This window comes from Mesoplodon densirostris, chromosome 19 (assembly GCF_025265405.1).
Source record: "Mesoplodon densirostris isolate mMesDen1 chromosome 19, mMesDen1 primary haplotype, whole genome shotgun sequence".
NCBI classification, from domain to species: Eukaryota; Metazoa; Chordata; class Mammalia; order Artiodactyla; family Ziphiidae; genus Mesoplodon; species Mesoplodon densirostris.
Genome location: NC_082679.1, coordinates 59,516,785 through 59,538,364, shown reverse-complemented (window position 1 = coordinate 59,538,364; position 21,580 = coordinate 59,516,785). Strand labels below are relative to the sequence as shown.

General features: G+C 49.7%; 1 protein-coding gene across 1 annotated transcript in view; it reads right to left on the bottom strand.

Moving 5' to 3' along the window:
• PLCG2 (phospholipase C gamma 2) overlaps window positions 1-21,580 on the bottom strand; it is a 150,219-nt gene that overhangs the window by 90,591 nt on the left and 38,048 nt on the right. Inside the window, exons 3-5 of the mRNA XM_060083899.1 lie at window positions 4,325-4,468; window positions 1,783-1,876; window positions 1,033-1,080 (exon numbers count right to left, since the gene is read on the bottom strand). Of these exons, the coding sequence (XP_059939882.1) occupies window positions 1,033-1,080; window positions 1,783-1,876; window positions 4,325-4,468 (286 nt within the window). The remainder of the gene's footprint in view (window positions 1-1,032; window positions 1,081-1,782; window positions 1,877-4,324; window positions 4,469-21,580) is intronic.

Sequence of the window (21,580 nt, the reverse complement as noted above, 5' to 3'; positions counted from 1 at the left end):
CGGGGCATGAACCCATGTCCCCTGCATCGGCAGGCAGACTCTCAACCACTGTGCCACCAGGGAAGCCCATCATTACATTATTAACAAGAACTGGATCATAACCGAAATAAAATGGAGAGGATGTTCAACCTCACCCATAAACAAGGAAACGCAAATTTAAGCCAAAATCCACTGCTGCCTTTTACCCATCAGATTAATAAAGGTCAAACTCTGGTGACATAGTGAAACAAGTACTTTCTTGCACTGTTGGTAGAAATAGAAATTGCTACCACCTCTCTCAAAAATCTCAGACCCGATGACACCCGGCCGCTGGAATTCCTCTTCTGGGAATTTATCCTGCTCATACCCTCATCACCTAAGTTTACAAAAAGGGAGATGTGAAGGCTTTCACAGTATGATAATAAAGGACCAGGAACAACTTCATGTCCATCAAGAAGGAAATGATTTCTCATCAATTAGAGAATTACACTGCATCCATCCAAGGACAAACCGCATTTGATACAAAAATGTCTGGCATGGAGCGTTGTGTGTGCTGACAGGGAACCACTCCAAGACGTGCTATTCAGTGAACCAGTCAAGGACACTGAATTACATGTTATCACATCGCCCCACTCATGTCCACCCAGCCCTTACGACCATCGCTACTGAACTGGGTTTACCTCTTGATGGTCAATCACCCACCACAGAGAAAGGGCAGGCACCATGGTGATCCTGTTTCTCCCCGGGACACAGAAGGGGCTCACACGTGAAGGCCTAAAGGACGGGCTGCAAGTGCTCCACAAAAGAGGAGGCACCTCTGCAGACGGACTGGAATTTTCCACTGCAGTGAGGTCCTGCACGGGTGGAGATTCTGTCACCATGACCCCCACCACCTAGCACTGTGTCCGGCACCTTGTAAGTCAAACCTAACTTCACGAGGCGCTTTCCACAGCAGAGAACTTGCTCCAACCCCCTCAGAATGTTTAAAGGAAGAATGAACATCGGAGTCCAAAACGATCGGGAGAAAACTACAAAAATGTGAGTGAATCTTACCTGTTTCTTCTGGTTTGATCCACAGAATAAATCTGCTTTCTCAACCAACTGGGAAGAGAGTTAAGACAAAGAAAGAAAGTTAGAAAACAGCACAAGTCTAAGTGAGTTCTATAGGATGGGACAAAGGAAACTGGAAACGAAAAGGAAGGTTTTCCAACTTTCTAACTCAGGCGACTTGGGAAGAAACAGTTTCTCCTTGTGGTTGAAATGCCCCAGCTGAGCCAAGAGGCCCCTTTGACAGAGGTTGGCAATCTTTAAACTGACAATTCCCTCTGATATTAGTTATTCCCCAAAAAGCTGGTAAGGAAAATGGTGTAAATCAGAGGGCTTTGGTTTGCTGGAGGGACAGTAATTCACACACCAATCCCACCCAAAGGGAGTGGCAGGTGGAAAATCCCAGACCTCAAGCCTGAGGTCCGTTGATCAGTCAGCTTAAGCCCTCTTCCTAAATCCTTTAAGAAACAAGCCTCGGGCCCTCCCCTCAAACCCAACACCAGTACGAGCTTCTTTCTCAGCCCCAGTGCACTCCACGCTCCAGCAGGCCAAGACCAAGGCCCAGCACTGAGACAGGCTTTTCTGTGAGATGCTGGAGAGTCCACAGCCACTAATGGGCACCTACTGCATACAGGACACTCAATGAGCCTCCAAGACGCAATGTTCCCTTTTTCTTTTTTTCACCATGTTGGCTAAAGGGAGCAGAATAAATGCCTGAGTGAGCGAACACAGAGGTAAACAGGCCAAAACCGTCACCTCTCAATGATGGTGGGGGTGGATGCACTCATCACTTCCTGGTGTAAGATCTTCAAGCCAGAGAGCCACTTAGTTGCATCTTCTTTAGTGTCGGCTGCAGAGGTGAGGGGACAGAAATGCTCTGTTACTCCCCGGGAAGACAGACCGCTGCTTAGGGACCCCCGCCCCACCTTCCCAGCCCCACAGACCATGGGGCTGGGAGGAGCCTGTGCTGGTTCCTAGGACCTACTTTTTGTCTCAGATGAAGCCATATGCCCACAGTGAGCCTCCTACAGCAGGGGTGACAAGCCGGTGCCTTTTTAAAAGAGTCTTAGCCCTATGCTAACGAACAAGAGGCAGGACCTGGGATAACTTGTACCACAATCCTGAGCACCCCTGAGCATCTCCCGTTTCCCTTCAAGGCCAGAGAGAGGGGTGGAAAGTAGGTGATGCTGATGCCTGTAAGGGAAGCGGCAACAAGTACCAGTTAAGAGCTTGGCATCATCGTCGAGTCCCAGTATACCGCTTCAGGGTTGTGTGATGTTCACTTGGTTACTTAACCTCTCTGTGCCTCATTTCCTAATCAGTAAAGTGGAGGTGGCAATGCAAACAACTAGTCCAGTTCTTAAACATCTCCAAACTAGTGAGTTTGCTAGTCTAGATAGAGCATGCTGAGGTTTCTGCTCTCACTCTTCCCGTGTGGCTGAGGAGAAAACTACAGCTCAGAAGAGTGACGGGACCTATCCCAGAGCCAGTAAATAAGAAGCTGGGATCCAGACATCACCCTGGCATCCTGGGCTCCACGTCTTGCTTGGGCTTTCATGGCCTCCCTACCAAGAAGAGCACCCAGGCTTCAGCCTGCAGCGGGGCTACGTGGACAAAGCTCTGAAGGGACACGGTCATGGGCCCCTCTCTCCTGCCCCATCTCTGCCTCCTGCTACACACCATCAATCAGACGTCCACCCAACACTTCCTACATCCAGCTTGCTAATTTCCCTCCTCCAAGCCCTGGCACATGCAACGTCCTCTCCCTGGACCATCCATCCTCTTTCATCCCAACTCCTACCGATGCCTTAAAACCCAGTTGAAAAGTCACCTCCCCTGCAAAGCCTTGCAGGGAATGAGGCACTGTGTATTCCTCCAGCATGCTTATGTTTGGACTACTGCTCTTATCACAGAGTACTCTAAGTTCCTGTCCACGTGTCTGTCTCCCCAAGTAGACTGTGAGCTCCTTAAAGGCAGCAACTGAGTCTTATTCCTCTCTACAGCCCCACTGACATCTAGCACAACCTGGCACAGAGCATATGCTCAAAAGATGCCTGATGCAAGCATGAGTGAGAAATCAAACCAATGAGACCTAACTGACCCTAAATTTTATGTCTTTTATAACTGAGTTGTAATAGTTCTTAAATATTCTAAGTATGTTTTTTATCAGGCATACGAATTGCAATTTTTTTTCTCTACATTGTGGGTTGTCTTTTCACTTTTTTTCCCTCTTGGCCGTGCTGCATGGCTTACAGGATCTTAGTTTCCCGACAAGGGATCAAACTCAGGCCCCCTGCAGTGGAAGCTCGGAGTCCTAACCACTTGGACCAACAGGGAAGTCCCTCCCTGACCCTAAATTAAATGTCTCTAACGCTACTCAGCTTTCACGGTTTCCCCCCACTTTGGTCTACTTTTTTTTTTTTTTTTTGCGGTACGCAGGCCTCTCACTGTTGTGGCCTCTCCCGTTGCAGAGCACAGGCTCTGGATGCACAGGCTCAGCGGTCATGGCTCACAGGCTCAGCCGCTCCACGGCATGTGGGATCCTCCCGGACCGGGGCACGAACCCGTGTCCCCTGCATCGGCAGGCGAACTCTCAACCACTGCGCCACCAGGGAAGCCCTTGGTCTACTTTTAATGCTACTTATTTTCTCTCTCATCAGTCATGATTGTACATCAAGTTCTAAGTCAATAAATTCTGGGATTAGACCTGAAGGCAGCTACAAGCTTCTGCCCCTGAGCAAAGTGCCTGAGCTTTTTCACAGCCCTTCTCCTGGCTGCTCAGAGGCCTCTTTGACTTTCTGGTGGATTCACAGGGATGGCCTGAAATCTCACCTCCAGATACGTGTGTCTACGTGTGTGCACGTGTGTGTGTGCACATATGCGTTTACTGTAAGTGCATGTACGCATGTTTACATGTGTGAGGTGGAAGATTTCAGGATAGTTCCTTTGGATCAGTTAAGCTGAATAAATGGTGCAGACCAGACTCTGCTGGACGAAAAATGTACCCTGCCTTCAGCTTTCTGCACGAGCCAGGTAGGCCCTTAACATAATCCTTTCCACATGCCAGTGAAGTCAGCTTTATTAGGCTCCCCGTTTCACAGCTGAGCAAACTGCAGCTCAGAGAGGCTGAGTCGCTTACCCAAAGTCACACAGCTAGCAAGGGACAGGGTTAGGATTCAAAACCATGACGCCCTAAACACGCATTAGCGGTTGGGCAGGTGTGAGCATCCTGCTAGTGAACTTTCTAGGAAGGAAACGAAGACCCAGGGAGGGAGAAAAGCACATGTCATGCACCCACCTGCTAAGCTGAGCGTGCTGAGGACGAACTGGGTGCCGTACAAGATGGTGAAGCAGCACTCTTCCTTCTGGCGGACTGCTTTCGCACGCTCAAAATCCTTGGAGTTCTTCCCTGGGCGGATTTCCTTTATTTCCATGATATCCACTGAAGGAAAATTAACATCAGCCAGTCAGAAGCTGGAGTTCACTCCATCTGAGGCTGCAGCCATGCGCCTGCACCGCAGACACACAGAGCCCAGCTCTTCACTCCCCAGAGTGAAGACAAGCTGGGCCAGCCCCACAGTCGTGCCCCGCTTGCAGGATTATGTGCAAACAATGCAATGCTTGTTGTTCTGAGCCACTAAGTACTGGGCAACTTGCTGTACAGCAATAGATGACAGAAAAAGAGGAAACCCATCCTCCCTGGAACCCCCGCTGCCACGTGATGCCAACTCACTCCTAGCCAAAACCTACCTGGCCAGGATGGCACCTGACCCAAGGGTGACCCCTCCCTCCATGGGATGGCCATCTAAGGGTGACCCCCCCACACACAGGGTGGCCATTAGGCCCAAGAATGACCCCCTCCCCTCACAGGATGGCCACCTGATGCAAGGGAGACCCCCCCTTCCTGACATAGGATGTCCCGTGAACTAAGGAGTGTCACAGAGTGACAAGTCCCCCCCATCCTTTCCTCCCTTTCTTCTGTCAAAAAAGCACCTTTTCCTGGGATGAACCCATTTCACGTGATCAAGGTGAAGATGATCCACATCCCGACACCTTTCACCACCACAAGCCAAAGGAGGGGCCAAGGGTCCCAGGAATGACCAAGATGTCCCACCCCGGCACGGTGATGGGTTCGGGGATGAGCACATGGCCTAAGCTGGGCCCATCAGCATCCCCCTGGGACTTATTTATTTGGCCAAAGCTATTCATCAAATTTCTCCCGCTGCTGTTGCCAGGCTGACAAAACGTGAGTCTAGGGATAGCAGGGTCCATGTGGCCTGCCATACAGAAAGCAAAGATTCATCCCTGATGCACTACTGAGCCCCTGGGTCCATTTGGGCTTGAAGCCACTTCTGCGCTGGAGCATGCTACCTATGTGACCCAATAAATTCTCTTTTTTGCTTTGGTTAGTGGGAAGTGAGTTTCTGTCACATGTAACCGTAAGAATCCTGGGACATACATCTTTGTGCTTACACTGAAGAGAGAAACAGGAAAGAGAGGTATTCCTGGAAATGAGAGAGTAGGGACGGAGACCTCAGCATTGACCTGGGATCAGGGAAGCAAACAGACCCAAATGAACAAAGGCATTTTAAGTCAGAGTTTAACTGGCAGGAAAGGTTCACGGCCATTCACACATAACAATAGGAGGAGGAGACAGAGTATTAAATTAGGGGAGGAGGGGACGGAATGAACCAAAGCCTTTTTTTTTTTTTTTTAATTTATTTTTGTCTGCGTTGGGTCTTCGTTGCTGCACACAGCCTTTCTCTAGTTGTGGCGAGCGGGGGCTACTCTTCATTGCGGTGCACGGGCTTCTCATTGCGGCAGCTTCTCTTGTTGCAGAGCATGGGCTCTAGGCACGTGAGCTCAGCAGTTGTGGCTCAAGGGCTCTAGAGCGCAGGCTCAGTAGTCGTGCCGCATGGGCTTACATGCTCCACGCCACGTGGGATCTTCCCGGACCAGGGCTCAAACCCGTGTCCCCTGCATTGGCAGGAGGATTCTTAACCACTGTGCCACCAGGGAAGCCCGAACTAAAGGCTTTTCACTTTCTTACCATGGATCTAGCTAGACTGAAAACAGTTTGGGGGACAAGAATCATGAAGTAAAGTGAAAAGACTTTAAATAAACAGCATTTGTTCTGTACCCTGTGTGTGGTGGTAGCTACACAAGCCTAAACATGTGATAAAATTCCTTGAAACTACACACTAAAACAAAAGCAAACAAAACTTCAGTCCACATAAAAAATGGTGAAAACTAATTAAGGTCTGACTACTCAGCCATAAAAAAGAACAAAATAACGCTATATGCAGCAACATGGATGCAACTAAAGATTATCACACTTAGCGAAATAAGTCAGAAAGAGAAAGACAAATACCACATGATATCACTCATATGTGGAATCTAAAATATGACACAGGCTTCCCTGCTGGCGCAGTGGTTGAGAGTCCGCTTGCCGATGCGGCGGTTGCGGGTTCGTGCCCCGGTCTGGGAAGATCCTACATGCCGCGGAGCGGCTGAGCCCGTGAGCCATGGCCACTGAGCTTGCGCATCCGGATCCTGTGCTCCGCAACGGGAGAGGCCACAACAGTGAGAGGCCCGCGTACCACAAAAAAAAAAAAAAAAAAAGAAAAAAGAAAATATGACACAAATGAAACTATCTACAAAAGAGAAACAGAATCAGGGACATAGAGGATAGATTGGTGGTTGCCACTGGGGAGGTGGGTGGGAAAGGGTTGGACTGGGAGTCTGGGATTAGCAGATACAAACTGGTATATGTAGAATGGATAAACAACAAGGTTCTACTGTATAGCACAGGGAACTATATTCAGTATCCTGTGATAAACCACAATGGAAAAGAATATGAAAAAGAATGTATACACATGCATAACTGAGTCATTTTGCTGTTCAGCAGTAATTAACACAATATTGTAATTCAACTATTATTTAATAAAAAATAAATTTAAAAAAACTAATTAAGGTCTGTAATTTAATAATATTTTACCAGAGTCAATATCCTGGGCTTGACAACTATGGTTATAAAAGATGTTATCAGAGGGGGAAATTGGATGAATGGTACACAGAAACTCTGTATTGTTTTTGTAATGTCATCATGAGTCTAAAGTTATTTCAAACTAAAAAGTTTTTTAAAACACTTATCAAGGGACTTCCCTGGTGCAGTGGTTAAGAATCCTCCTGCCAATGAAGGGGACACAGGTTCAAGCCCTGGTCCGGGAAGATCCCACATGCCACGGAGCGACTAAGCCCGTGCGCCACAACTACTGAGCCTGCGCTCTAGAGCCCGCAAGCCACAACTACTGAAGCCCACGTGCCCCAACTACTGAAGCCTGCATGCCTAGAGCCCGTGCTCCAGAACAAGAGAAGCCACCGTAATGGGAATCCCACGCACCACAACGAAGAGCAGCCCCCGCTCACCGCAACTAGAGAAAGCCCGCGCGCAGAAATGAAGACCCAACGCAGCCCAAAAATAAACTTAAAAAAAAATTTTAAAAACCCACTTAATTATGGGTGGTCCTATTATGGGGGTGGGGGTGGGGTCAAGGGGTCCTTCATTCCTCAAAAACTAACAACAAAACACAGAGTCTTTGTGCGTGCTCAGATTCACAGCCTTCTGGGGGGTTAAATCGGCACTGTTGATTTATCTGCTTCAGCAGTTATCTGAGAACATCTGAGGTATTAAATGTTTGTTCTCAGAAATCAGTTACTTACCCAACCCAGCTGACTGCCAGTTAAGAGTCTAGTGACCTTAAGCAATACTCTTTTTTTCCTAGCTAGTCTAACAATGATTATCTAACCATTCTCTTTCCCCATAAAATATCTCTAAGAGGGAATTTCTGAATTGGCCAACTGTGAGCTTTTTTCCTTACAGCAAAATTATAATAAAAATTTGATGCATTCATAACTAAATAAAAAAATTTCAGATAATGTAACACTGTCTTCAGGCAATCACGAAGTCTTATCAATTCCTTCTAAATCACTCTTGAATCTATTTTCTACCCATTCCCAGGGCCAACACCATAATCCAAGCCACTGTCACCTCTCACTTGCGCTACTGAAGTAGCCAGGAGCTACCTCCATAGTCTTTTCTATGAAATGCAGACATGCTCAAGCCACCCCTGGGCTTCAAGCTTGCCGATGGCATCCCAGTGCTATTAGGACTAAGAACCAAGGCCATGGGATGACCCTGCCGACCCCATCTGGATCAACTGTGCATCCTCACTGTCGTGCTCCAGCCACACTGGCCAGCAGCTTGCATTCACTCCCCCACAGGACACCGCCGCTGGCTCTGCTGGGGACGCTCTTAGCCTAGTTAGCTCCACGTTCTCCCTTTCAGTTTCAGCTCAATCACCGTCAGACGCACAGAATACCCTCCAACTACTGCTATTACACACACCAAGCCCCTCTTCCCCACAGCACTGAAGAGGCCAAGTGCTTAGTGGTGTGAACCATGGATTCATGGCTCCTTCCCTAGATGGTGCATCTTTCCTCACCACTGTATCTCCACCCCTAGCAGAGCAACTGGTACACAGTGGGGCCCAATAAATAGCTGTCGAAAGAGGAAGTGGACAGAGAGAGATGGGGACACAGACAGGGACAGAGTGGAGATGTGACAGAGGGGGAGGCAGAGGGAGACAGACGCACACAGATACGAACACACACCAACGGCAACAACCAGACAGGGTAAAGGAGGGGCAGAGACAGCCAGACAGGAACAGAAGACAAGCCGTCCAGATGAGGAGGGAGGGAGATACAACCACGCAACGTACAGAGTCAGAGAGAAAGAAACATGCGAGACGGGAAAAGAAGAAAATGTAAACAGCCACTCTGATGATGCAAGCAGCCCTGACCATCCCTACACTACCCTTCACTTCAGGGCACGCAAGGATCCTTTGGAGGCCAGCCCTGTCCCAGGAAAGGGCCGCAGGCATCCACCCTCGCCAGCCGGGACTGCCTGCCTCCATGACGTCATCCTGATCACTTCCCCCTTTCTTTTCCGGGGATAAGTACTGGCCTATTCATCATGCTTCTGATAAGACTATGCTCTCTCCGTTGGACTGCCTTTGTTCCATTGTCAAAGACCAGTTGATGATTTGTGTGGATCTATTTCTGTTTTCTCTATTCTGTTCCATTGATCTAATTGTCTATTATTTCCCCAGCATCTCACTGTCTTGATAACTATGGCTTTATAGTAAGTCTCAGAGTACGGCAGCAGACACCTCTGACTTTGTTCTTCTTCAATACTGCACTGGTTATGCTGGGTGTTTTGCCTCTCTGTATAAACTTTAGGATCAGATTGTCAATATCTACAGAGTAATTTGCTAGGATATTGATTGTGATTGTGTTGACTCAACACCAAATTGCAAAGAACTGACATATTGAGTCCTCCTATCCATAAACGCAGAGTACTTATTCATCATACTTTGTCAGCCAGACATTCTCCTGGATGTACACAGTCCTGACCTCCAAAGGTCTTACAGACACACTAGCTTCATTCTTGAGATTAAAAATAAAGGCAATAGGGCTTCCCTGGCGGCACAGTGGTTGACAGTCCGCCTGCCGATGCAGGGGACACGGGTTCGCACCCCGGTCCAGGAAGATCCCACATGCCGCGGAGCGGCTGGGCCCGTGAGCCATGGCCACTGAGCCTGCGCGTCCGGAGCCTGTGCTCCGCAACGGGAGAGGCCACAGCAGTGAGAGGCCCATGTACCGCGAAAATATAAAAAATAAAAAATAATAAAAATAAAGGCAATAATAATAGTCATGTACAACTCCTACAGAGCCCTTACTATATGCCAGGCACAGCGCTAATGCTCTGCACATGTCATAGGTCGGTTCCCTGGAAGCCAAGCCTGAGGCAAGGATTCTCTTTTAGGCTTTTATTGGGTGGTGGGGTGGACAAAAGACTGCAGAAATAGATGAGGCAGGAGAATAAAGCTAAAGCTAGGCTGTGGTCCCAGCAGGGGACGGGCTTCAGCTTGGTCACATGAGGCGCTGGAGCATGGATCACACCAGGAAAGTGAGTCTCCTGGAAACAGCGAGGCTGTCCTATTGTTCCCCCATGACTGTCCCCATTATACAGATGAGGAAACAGGCATGCAGACGTGAAGTACCTCGGCCACGGTCACCAGCCAGCAAGTGGAAGAGTCAGGATTTGAACCTTTACGTTGCTTCTCACGGTCAAGCAGGCGACGCTGAGAAGTCATGTTAGGACATGCAGCCCTCTTCCCACCGCGCTCCGTCAGCAAGTCTCGCCGTACATGGGCCTCCTGGCTACGTCGGCTCTCATTTAAGTGATTTCTCAACACCGCCTTCCTTCTCCCCATCCCTGCACTGATCCAGCCTGTCATTTTTACATCTGTGCCATAAAGTTCCTCACCAGCACCATCCGCATTCATAGGTTTCTTTGTTTGCTGCCTATCTACTCTCTCCTCTAAGCCCCAGGAGGACAAGGGTCGTGTCCGCCCTGTTCACAACCGGAGCCTCGCACCCGCCTATGTCAGAGCCTGGCTCAGAGCAGAAATTCAGACTGCCGCGGAATACATGATAAGGTTTCCTGGGTGTCTTGGCTTGGCTTCCCCCAGAAGTGGACCCTGAGACAAGGATCTGAGCGCTTGCAGTTTATCCAGGAGCCGATCCCAGGAAACACCAGCAGAGGAGCAGGGAAGTGAGACAGAGAAGGCAAGGTGCTGATAAGGAGGCTGCTGTGTCATCAACCTGGTACCCCAGGGGCACAGGCAGCTGACCCCATGGGGATCTGGGAGCCCCTTAGAGTTTGCCCTGCCGAGAGAGGGAGGGAGCTGGGGTGTTATCTCCCAACCTCCAACTGCTATTGGTTGAGGGCTGCTTTTAGGGGGCCTTAACTCCCCAGGCCTCAGGCAAAGAGCTGCAGCATTCACGGCAAAGTGCCTTTAATGTGCAGCAGTGATTACTATGGCAGCAGGGTTAGGCCTCGGCATCCTCTGCTGCTGTATCAGGTTATCGAACGGGTAGTTTCTGTGCTACCCCCACGGAACTCGGCGATCAGATGTTTGAGGGCTGCAATGTCTCTCTAGTTCAGGCAGAACAGTGGCAGATGTGGACAAGTCCCAGTTGTTGAGGGAACAGCGTCTCTGGGCTCCTCCAGGAGAGATCCTACGTGGAGACGGGACGAGATGTTACTGTCCCTGTACGTTCTGTAGCCCCAAAGCTATCCTGGATCAGCAGGTGGTTCTGGAATTACAGGTGTCCGTGCACTCCCTCGCTCACTCTCTCTTTTTAATGTAACAGCTTTAGTAAGATATAGTTCACAGGCCATACAGGTCATCCACGTGAAGTATACAATTCAATGGCTTTTAGTCTATTCACAGACTTGTGCAACCACCACCAGTGTCAACGTTAGAACATTTTCATCTCCCCAGAAAGAAACCCATACCCTTCAGCCTCCACATTTCCCACTCAGCCCACACCAGCCCCCGGACAACACTCATCTACTTTCAGTCTATAGAGACTTGCCTGTTCTGGATGTTTCCTATAAAGAGAGGCATACGATACGTGGTCTTTTGTGTCTGGCTTTTAAATTCACTTGGCAGAAGATCTTTGAGGTTCCTCCGTGCTGTAGCACGTGTCAGTACTTCATTTTTATGAATGAATAATATTCCATTGTATGGATTTGGTGTATCCATTTATCCACTGATGGACATTTGGGCTGTTTCCACCTTTTCGTTATTGTAACTAGTACAGCTGTGAACATGTGCAGACAGGTTTCTGTCTGAACATACAGGTTTCTTTTTGAACACCCGTTTTCAGTTATCTCAGGTTTCTGGTAGGAGCGGACATTGGTCCTCTCTCGACTATACCCTCAGGGCTGCAGGTGTAACGGTGACGTGCCCCCTCATGCCACGCGGCTGACCAGCCACCAACCCGGGCCAGCGATGGTGCTCGTATGTAGGTGGACAGTCACTTGCTGTGCATGAGCTTATGGCTGGGCCTCTGCGAGCCACCACCAAGCCCTTCAAAGCTGTCACCACTACTTCCCAGGCCTTCTGGGCAAGCAAGGGCCACCCTCCAGAGACACAGAGGTGCTCACTCTCTCGCCACCCCCTTGATTACCAGGGGCCCCAGGAAGTCAGGAAGGAAATCCCTGGCCAGTGGGAGTGGTTTTCTATTTGATAACTGGCAGAGTCTGCAAGGGCCCTTTGGGCATTTTTGTTGGCGTGCCCAGTACTTGATCTTGCATCCCACGGGGGCACCTTCCTCGCTGAAGGGTGGTCCCACCACACCAGGGGTGCGGAGCAGCAAGAAGCGTAAGGCCGGCTGCACCCAGTCGGGTTAATCCCAAACCACCTTTCAGACCTGCCGCTGGGAATAAAACCCTAGTGCCGGGGATGCAAATCCACAGGTTTCCAAGGGTCCCCCAGGTCGTGACAAGCCCATGGCTGGTGATGAGCAGATAAGACTCTGGAACCAGCGCACCCTGGGTTCAAATCCAGCAGGTGGTTTCAGGCCGTAACTTCACCTCTTCCTGCCTCCGTTTCCTCATGTGAACAATAGGAGAAATAATGGTCTCCCCACACGGTGCTCTTTGAGGATTAAATGAAAGTGTGTCCGTATGTGTGCGTGCGTGCGTGCGTGCGTGTGAATTAAAACAGTGTCTGGTAATTTTAACTAATAAAGATGTAGTAACTTCTAAGTGCTTGTTAGCTACTATTTTTTTAATTATTAATGCAATGGAATAAAGCTGAACTCATATAAGGCCTAAGGAAAAACACCATCTCTCAACTTATCTGTTGTGGAAATTGAAGAGCCAGATTCTTACGTAGTGATGTGGAAAAGCTCCACAACAGCTTACATAAACAGGATACCAGATTTATGTGCCTGCATCTGTGTGTGTGTGGGTCCACATGTATGTACAAACACATGCATGCACATATAGTATACAGGTGCCCGTTGCTGTTCAAAGTCTCACTATATTAATATTTACTGTAACTTGCAAACATTTTTTACCTAAAATGCACCACAAAGATCACACACCTGCTACAGGAAGGTCAGGTGCAGGCACCTGTGGACATACTGCTGTGTATCAGTCTGCATTAGAGAGGAACATGTCCGGTGCTCTAAGGCTGAAAATCATCATGCAGCAAACCTAGCGTCCTGCCCACCCTATTCAGTCTTAGTGTTCACTTCTGGCAAGCCAGCTAGCTACCAACCAGAGTCCAATTTAGATGACCTCTTTAGTATTTTTAACAGATTTCATTGTCATTTCTATCAAGTTACAAAGTAGTTACAGGACAGAAAAAAATCAAAATTCAGAACCAATACCGTGTAGTATCATACGTATGAGTAGTAAGCTCATTAAAGCATCAAATCATTAGGTATTTGTTGCTGTCAATGCTTCGTATGCTTGCAGAAATATTTGATGGGCTGGTTTCTAGGTGATTAAGGGTGTCAAGCAACACTGGGGAAACTGGTTGGGTTTTTTCGAGCTGTTGGTAATGTGTCACCACTTGTATCCATGTAATATGACATAATACACTGCTATCCAAAGAAAGATGCTCTCCATTGTGTTTTCAGGAATGCACTGGGCTCAGCTAAGGAGGGATGCCTGTATTTGTACACGTGCTCATATGTGTGTAAAAGCATGAGAAAATGTTAAAAAAAGAGATTCCCACCAATTTGCTGACAACAGGGATTACCGGTGGGAAGGGGGATGGGCAAACGGTGGCAACGGGAGCTTGATCTGCACTGGCTGGAATTCTGGCCAGGGGGCACAGAGTCGGTAAGAGGACCGACTTTACTTTCCAAGTCGGCTCTGGTGGCCAGAGCTCGGGCCGAGTGTGCTCATGCAGTCGGGCTCTGCAGCCGTGCTTCCTACTTGAAGAAGTGAGATAACACAGCCACAGAAGCCAAGCCTTGTCTCTGAAACCTCCGCCCGCTTCCCAGCATCACCTCGGGTCTTCCCCAGGTCCGGCCACTCATCACCTGCAGACGTACACTTGGGGTTTTCTGCCCCCCCTGTCGGTTGTCCCCATGCCCCTGTTCTTCGACTCCTGTTTCCTTCCTCCTCCCACTCTTGATTCTGGGCCGCTGTCTTGCTGACTCCCGCACGCCTGGAACATCCTCCTATCCTCACATGACCTATTCCCCAATTTCCTCGGTCGACCTCAAGTGGCACCACCCCCCAACAAGCTTAACAAAGTATCTTCAAGGAAGCTCCAGCTGTACCCAAGGGGAAGAGACAGAGAAGGCTCGGGGACCTTCCTGCACATACCCACCACCCTCCTTTTTCCATCTTTCAGTCAATTCAACCAACCAGGTAGGTAGTGATCATCTCGCTGAGCGCCAAGGATGAAGCCGACAGGCACGGTCCCCGTCCCCGGAAGCTCAGAGCCTGGGAGGACAGACCCTGTCCGAACCTGCACACAAGCACGTAAACCCACCACCACGCTAAACACCTCAAGGGAGCAAAATCAAGTCCACACGGGGGCTTCTTCCCAGCAAGGGGAAGAAAGCCTTCTCGGGGGCATGCGTCTTGGCTGCGTTCTGAAGGCTAGAGTCATCCTGGTGAAGGGGGAGCAGAAAGCCCTGGAAGGAGTCCCGGGCTCCAGAGACCCCGGTTCAAATCCCAACCCTGCTCCCCAAAGAGGAGGTCGGGCAAGTCACCTCCCTTCTCTCTGCAATTTCCTCGTCTGCACTCACAGTGGTCCAGTAGCCCCTTCCCTGAGCTGCTCTGCAAACAAGATGAAATTACATTAAAGAAAAACTGCAGTGGCCCCCAGGAGGTCTCACAGCCAGGGTTAGTTGAGCTATTGGGATGCATGTTCTTTCATAGCGTCTTTCAATAACACCTTCACCACTGCTCGTGGTTTCACTTTGTCTCAGTGTTGCTCGGTCTCAGTGAAGGACCCTGCTTTAAAAAACCAAGGGTGTGGGCTTATTTCACATACACAGCAGCATCTGACCTTGCAGTCAGATAAAAAACTGAGATGCACCACAGAACACAGTTACAAGAGGCTCAACGTGGGAGAGGAGAAAGAGCCCAACTTTAAAAGAATCTAGAAGACACGTGCTTCAAGTTCCACTCTACTTGTCCCGGTTATGCAGCTTGGGACAGGTTTCTTTATTCTAGCCTAGCCTCTGCCTTCTTGTAGGTAAAATGGGGAAATAATATCCATCCCACAGGTAGATATACCTAAAAGAACTTGGTAAAACATTACAAATTATTTTAAAGCCTAGAGATGGGAAGTGAGGGGGGCCGTTCTCATCTTCCTTGTTGAAAATGTAAGAAACAACGGATGAGACTGCGCTGACAGCCAGAGGAGAATATGCCACCTCATGCTTCCATATAGAGACTTTTCCAGAATAACAACACTCAAATAATTATTTAGCTGTTCCTGGAATGCTCTGTATCCAGGCAGAAATGTTTGAAGGACTGTTTTATGGGTGTTTAAGAGTTTTAAGTGATCCCGGAGAAATTGACTGGCCTTCTCTTCCCTCCGGGGACTCCCTCTCCCCAGGGGAGCAGGGAACGCTCTCGGACAGCAGAGTCTGGAAGAAGGAACCGGGCTTGCCCAGCTCAGCCTCCTGGTCCAGCTCTTGTCCAATCCATCCCCCAAGAACCACATGCCCTGCCCTACTCCCTGCCACATGGCGTGGGCATCCAACAGTGCCAGTGACAGAGTGAGCAGGTCAGGGGTCGGGGGCCAGAGGTCAATGCTAAACCAGACTCTTCAGGCAGCTCAAACGCAGAGCAAACCTTCTCATAGCCAGTTATGAGTTACCTGTGTTTCAGTTCTTGTTTCCAAACTCAAGAGAAGATGAGAGAAAGAGAAGTCTTATGAACTGGTCAGCTGAAACCCCAAGCACTAACTAACCATCAAATACAATTCTTTAAATATGCATTGTTTTAGTGTCACTTAAACTTGATGTTTCCTCACTCCTGCTGGAAATGAAATGAGAATAATCCCATGCATGTGATATGGGAGAGGACTTTAATAAGAGTACCTACATTTTCTTTTTATGTCTTCATTGTGATGTATTTTACTACGAATTGGAAAAATACAGATCTAGCAGCCTCTAAACTGTGAGATCAAAGTTCCTTCTCTACAAATTTAACTTAAAAAGAGTCCATCTTAAAATATGTATTAGGTGTATAAAACAGGTATTGTGCAGATATTTCAAAAATCATTCAGGCATTAAAGGAAGGACTCACTCCCTTATGCCCAGCCTATTACAATTTTAATTTGCTTTGCCTTAGACCAGTATTGTGAATCAAAATTACACAGAAGGCCTTCATTGTACAAAGGCTATATATAGATATTTCCCCCACTGGACCAACCAGTTTTGGGTTTGGGGTTTTTTGGAGTCATATGTGCTTTTGACAGTTTCTCAAATGTCAGTCATTTGATTATCAGCTTTGTCAAGTGTGCCATATCTGCATAGTGCTGGCACTGTTTGTCTAATATTTATCTTTAAATCAACTCATCTTTTTCACTTGAACAGATGTATTTTAAGAATGGGTTTATGCCTTACGGTAAAAAGAAAACCAGTCCCGCCCACCATACATTATAGGAATTGTAAAATAACGCAGTCAGTGGAAACAGGACAATATTAAATTCTGCCTAAAACCAGCTGATGCCAAAAGGAAACCCTCACGTGCTTCTGAGTTGTAAGAGGACAAAAGCAGGCGTGTTAGAGGGTGTGAGGCCGAGTTCACCATAGTAAGACTCACAGAAGACACAGAAGCAAAGCGGTGGTTACCTCGTGGGGACAGTGGCCAGAGTTGGACATGTGTAAATTTGAGCTCACGCTCACCTCGTTTGCATTTTACCATAGGTTTGTTATATCTTATTAAAGAAAAATGCCTTTCAAAATCAGACGTGTTAAAATTTTAGAAATGCAGGTGGGTGTGGTCATTAAGAGGGATTTTGGTGGTGATGGAACTTCCAGTATCTTGACTGTGGCGGGGGATACAGGGACTTACCCATGGGATAAAATCGTGCAAAACAAACAGATACACACAGAGTATAAGGACAACTGGGGAAATGTGAGTAAGTCAGGTAGTGGACTGAATCAGTGCCAGCATCCTGGCTGTGATGTCACACTACAATTTTGCAAGATGTTACCATTGGGGGAAACTGAGCACAGTCCACCTGGAAAATGAATCTTCATTTATCTCAAAAGAATCTTCAATTATCTCAATGAAATTTTCAATTACAAATACAGAGTATGGGGCTTCCCTGGTGGCTCAGTGGTTAAGAATCCGCCTGCCAATGAAGGGGACACGGGTTCGAGCCCTGGTCCGGGAAGATCCCACATGCCGCAGAGCAACTAAGCCCGTGCGCCACAACTACTGAGCCTGTGCTCTAGAGCCCGCGAGCCACAACTACTGGGCCGGCATCCTACAACTATTGAAGCCTGCGCGCCTAGAGCCCGCGCTCCGCAACAAGAGAAGCCACTGCAGTGAGGAGACCGCTCGCCGCAACTAGAGAAAGCTGGTGCGCAGCAACGGAGACCCAACGCAGCCAAAAATAAATGAATAAAAAATAAATAAATTTATAAAAAAAAAATACAGAATATCAAGAAAGAAAGAAACCAACCATGCTAGTAGCAAACAGGTATTCTCCCTGACATGATCAGAAAGACCAGAAAGGAACTTTGAAGGGAAGGATGCTCCCACCACTGGCTCACGTTCCAGGGGCCCTGCCTGGAAATCGTGCTTTGCCAGGGCCCCGAGCATGGTCTCCCCTGGGGGACACTGGGGACAACATCTCTTACCCCTCCCCACAGGCTGCTTCTCCATTCTAGGAGCCAGTCCTGTGCTCCTCCCTCCACCAGGATTCATACTATTTCTAGCCGGACGAGAAATAGATGCGCTTGGGGCTGGCCGATAAGCCAGTCACTAAAACCCAGAGGAAGTGGCCTGCAGGGGACCCACAGCGGGGCCTAGCTTGGGGGCCCACTCATTCTGCAAAGGCCAAGGACGGCAGCCAAAAACACAATTTCTATGTACGTCCGCAAGGAGCCTGAGTTCTCAGCACCTGCAGAAGGACAGCGTGGGTTCCCCCTGTAACAAGAGAACAACCTCTCGTCCCATATACCCCCTGCCTGACCTCAGCCCAACCAGCAGCACTACACATAAACACACACTCATTCTTTGAGTCTGATGGTTCTTTTCTTGTTATTTTTTCACAGGAAAAGAAAGGTTCTGAGAATACAGACAATTATCTCAACTTTGACCAGGTTTGCGTAGAGAAAATTCTAGAGGTTGACTGATGTTGAATCTTCCCATGGAAAACGCTGGTCTTCGTCTTTCTACCAGGAGCCTCTTGGCTTCAGAGGAAACCAAAGAGGAGCAAAAGGGCAGGGAAGCCACATTCACAGAAACGTCTAGTACAGCCAGGCAACATATCAGGGATTCTGATGTGAGCCGAGATCGTCATCTGCATTCCAAAGATGGGGACACTGAGACTGAGATGCATGACTTTCCAAGCCCACACTGGTGGAGCCAGGACTTGAACCCCAGCAGTCTGGTTCCCAGCCTGTGCTCTTAATCACTATACAGGGAAGAAAGACCTCCCCGCTGCTCAGACCTCACCCTGGGCCAACGGGGTCCTGCTAGGTTCTTCCTCTCAGGAGCATCCTTGCAAGGGTCCTGGCTCCGAAACCCCTACACAGACAGCAGCAACTCTGACAGTTCACAGTTTACCGACCACCAGCCAAGTATAATACTTAGTGTCCATTACCTCAGTGGTGCCTCCTGCAGCCCTAAGGGGTGAGTGGCCACCGTTATCAGCACCCCCATTTTGCAGAGGAGTAAACAGGCTCTGGCAGGCTGGGTGACCAGGGTGCGAGCCCTGCTGGTCCAGCTCCAGAGCCGGCACACTCCAGCACCACCCAGGCGGACTCAACAACCAATTCCACCAGCAGAAAACGGAGCCCGGCCAAGGTCAAGCCCAGGGTAGAAACACCTGAGTTGGATGGAAAACAGACCAGACCCTTCTTACAAAATATTTATTAGGTGCCAGAGCTGACCTCCCCATCTCCTTAATCCTCTGTCAACCTTGGGAACAAACCCCCATTTTCCAGACTCGGCTCAGGAAGGTGAAGTCATTCCCTCAGGGCCACCTGGCCGGGCCTCGATGCCAAAAGCAGCAGGGCGGTGGCAATGTGGTGGTGGTGCAGAGAGAGAGCCCCGCCAAGCAGGGGAGCCCGGCTCTCTGCCCTCCCCACTTCTATTTCCGAGCGGGCTGCTCCCCCAGTGGCCTCTCTGAAAACCCTTGCGTGACCAGGATAGATACCGGCTAAACGTGGCTCCTCTCTTTGAAGTCAAGCCTCAGCGGGCGGAGGGAGATGCTAAACGTATTCGGGGCTCCCGCTGCCACAGTCAGTCCCTGGATGAGACAGGCAGAGATACCTTTTCACCCTCCGGCTTCCCCTGCAGGCACTGGGCCGTGCTGGCCAGAAAAACGGCTCAGGACCCTCGGAGTGACCGACAGAGCCACGATCAAGGGAAGGGGCTCCGAGGGACGAGGACAGACCGCAAGAGAAGGCCCCGCTCTTCCAGAAGCCGCCCCCAGAGTCCTGCGGTGAACACACGACACACTGGCCATTCCCACCCGGCCTAGAAAGCCCTCCAGAGAAGTAAAGCCCTCATCCTTTAAAGGGGGACTTCATCCTGGGGTCCGTGAGCCTTCATGGGGTCCTTAAAACCCCCAACACAGTGCCTTCCAGGCAGGGAAGGAGCAGGCTCTCCGGAAGCCCAGAAGCAGGAAAGCGCATTCATCTCAGCGCAAGGCCCAGCGCAAATGCCCCCTTTCTGGGAGGGCTTTCCTTCCTCTTCTCAACTTCCCCTTTCCGGGTTCTCATCACACTTACGGTAATGACTCGTTCCTCTGCTTTAGTGCTACAACCTTGACGCCAACAGCAGCCCCGGCCCCGGGCCCCGGGCAAGCGTGGCACACTAGAAGCCTTCAAATAGTTACAGGCGCGGATGCCTGGACCTCGCTAGCTCCCATCATGCTCCCTTCCAGCTAACTGGGCACCCACGGTCTCCCCCACCAGACCCAAGGCAGGAGGGCCAGCCTCTGCCCCATTCTTCAGCTTTGCAGGAATGGGGTCTGGCCCTCACGATGCCCTCAGTCAGCTCCATATCAGACTGCTCACAGAAGGTTAACTAAAATGGCAAATTCTGCTCGAAAAGGAAAAGGAAAGAATGCATCAGGAAGTATTCCTTTATCTCCTTGTTGCTGAACCTGAGGATTATTCCTAAAAAGCAGCTACTATGTGGAGCGGAGGCCAGGAGAAGGATGCCGACTATCTATCACCACCATGGAAATGATGCTAATAGCCTCCCAGTATTCACAGTGCGTCAGGCACTGCGTGCATTTCCTCATCTGAGCATCAGATCACCACAATATTATGATGATTACTCCCATTTAACAGAGGGGAAGACTGAGGCTGGAAGACTAGAAAGCCGGCAGCTGGTAACTGGCTCCAGGCTCCCAAGCCCATTGGCGGGGCATGACCAGTTCCAGCAAGACAGCAGCCTGCAGACGTCGGTCCCTTCTGCTGGGGGCAGAGAAGGGCCCTGTGGCCCCTGCTTTGCCTTTGCAAATGAATTTTCACTGTGGTTAGCAAGCCAGCCCTTCATTTCCCCACGAGGCTCAGAGTTTTGCAAACCAAGGTTGCGGGGTAGGGGGTGGCAGTTCCTGTTACAACGAGCTAGAAGGTGAGAGCCTTCCTTCCCTTTCAGAGAGGGCAGGACTGGGGCAAGAGGGTCCCCCAAGCACTCCAGTCCAGGCAGGTCCACCCCGAGACCTCCCTGCACAAGGATCTGAGTCCAGCCCGGGGGGCACGAACGCTTGTCTGACTCCACAGCCTGGGGCGGAAACCCACAGCATGCCTCCTCTTTCCCAGCATTTGCCAGGGAGCCAGCCTGTGCTCCCAACTGGAGCTCGGGTCAGCAGAGGGTCAAGTCCCAGTCCCACGGTGACTCCACCCACAATCCTGCCAGCTCCCATTCCCCGTGCAAAATAGAGACACATTAAGTAGGGTCAGGCTCACGGAGGTGATGCGGGGATTTAAGGAGTCGACAGCTCACATCAAAGAGGTGCGCAGGACGCAATCTGGTACTAAACACTCGCTGCTGACACCCACAGGTCATCACGGTGAGGGTAACGCCCACCCACTCATCCAGTTGGCAGAGGCGCTGAGGGTCCACGGGCCTGGCCCAGTGGCAGGGGCTGTGGATACCACGCAGACCAAATCCCTGCCCTCAAGGAATTATATTCTAAGGAGGCAGACAGGTAAATCAATATGTATTATATCTGGTGGTGGCAAGTGCTATAAGAATTAAACCAAAGCAGGGACTTCTCTGGTGGTGCAGTGGTTAAGACTCTGTGCTTCCACTGCAGGGGGCAAGGGTCTGATCCCTGGTTGGGGAACTTGGATCCTACATGCTGTGTGGTGCAGCCAACAAAAGAAAAATCCAAAGTAGAGCGAGGCCTGGTGGGTGACAGGGTAGGGGAGAAGCTTGGGTAGCAGGTGTGATGTGGGAGGCCTC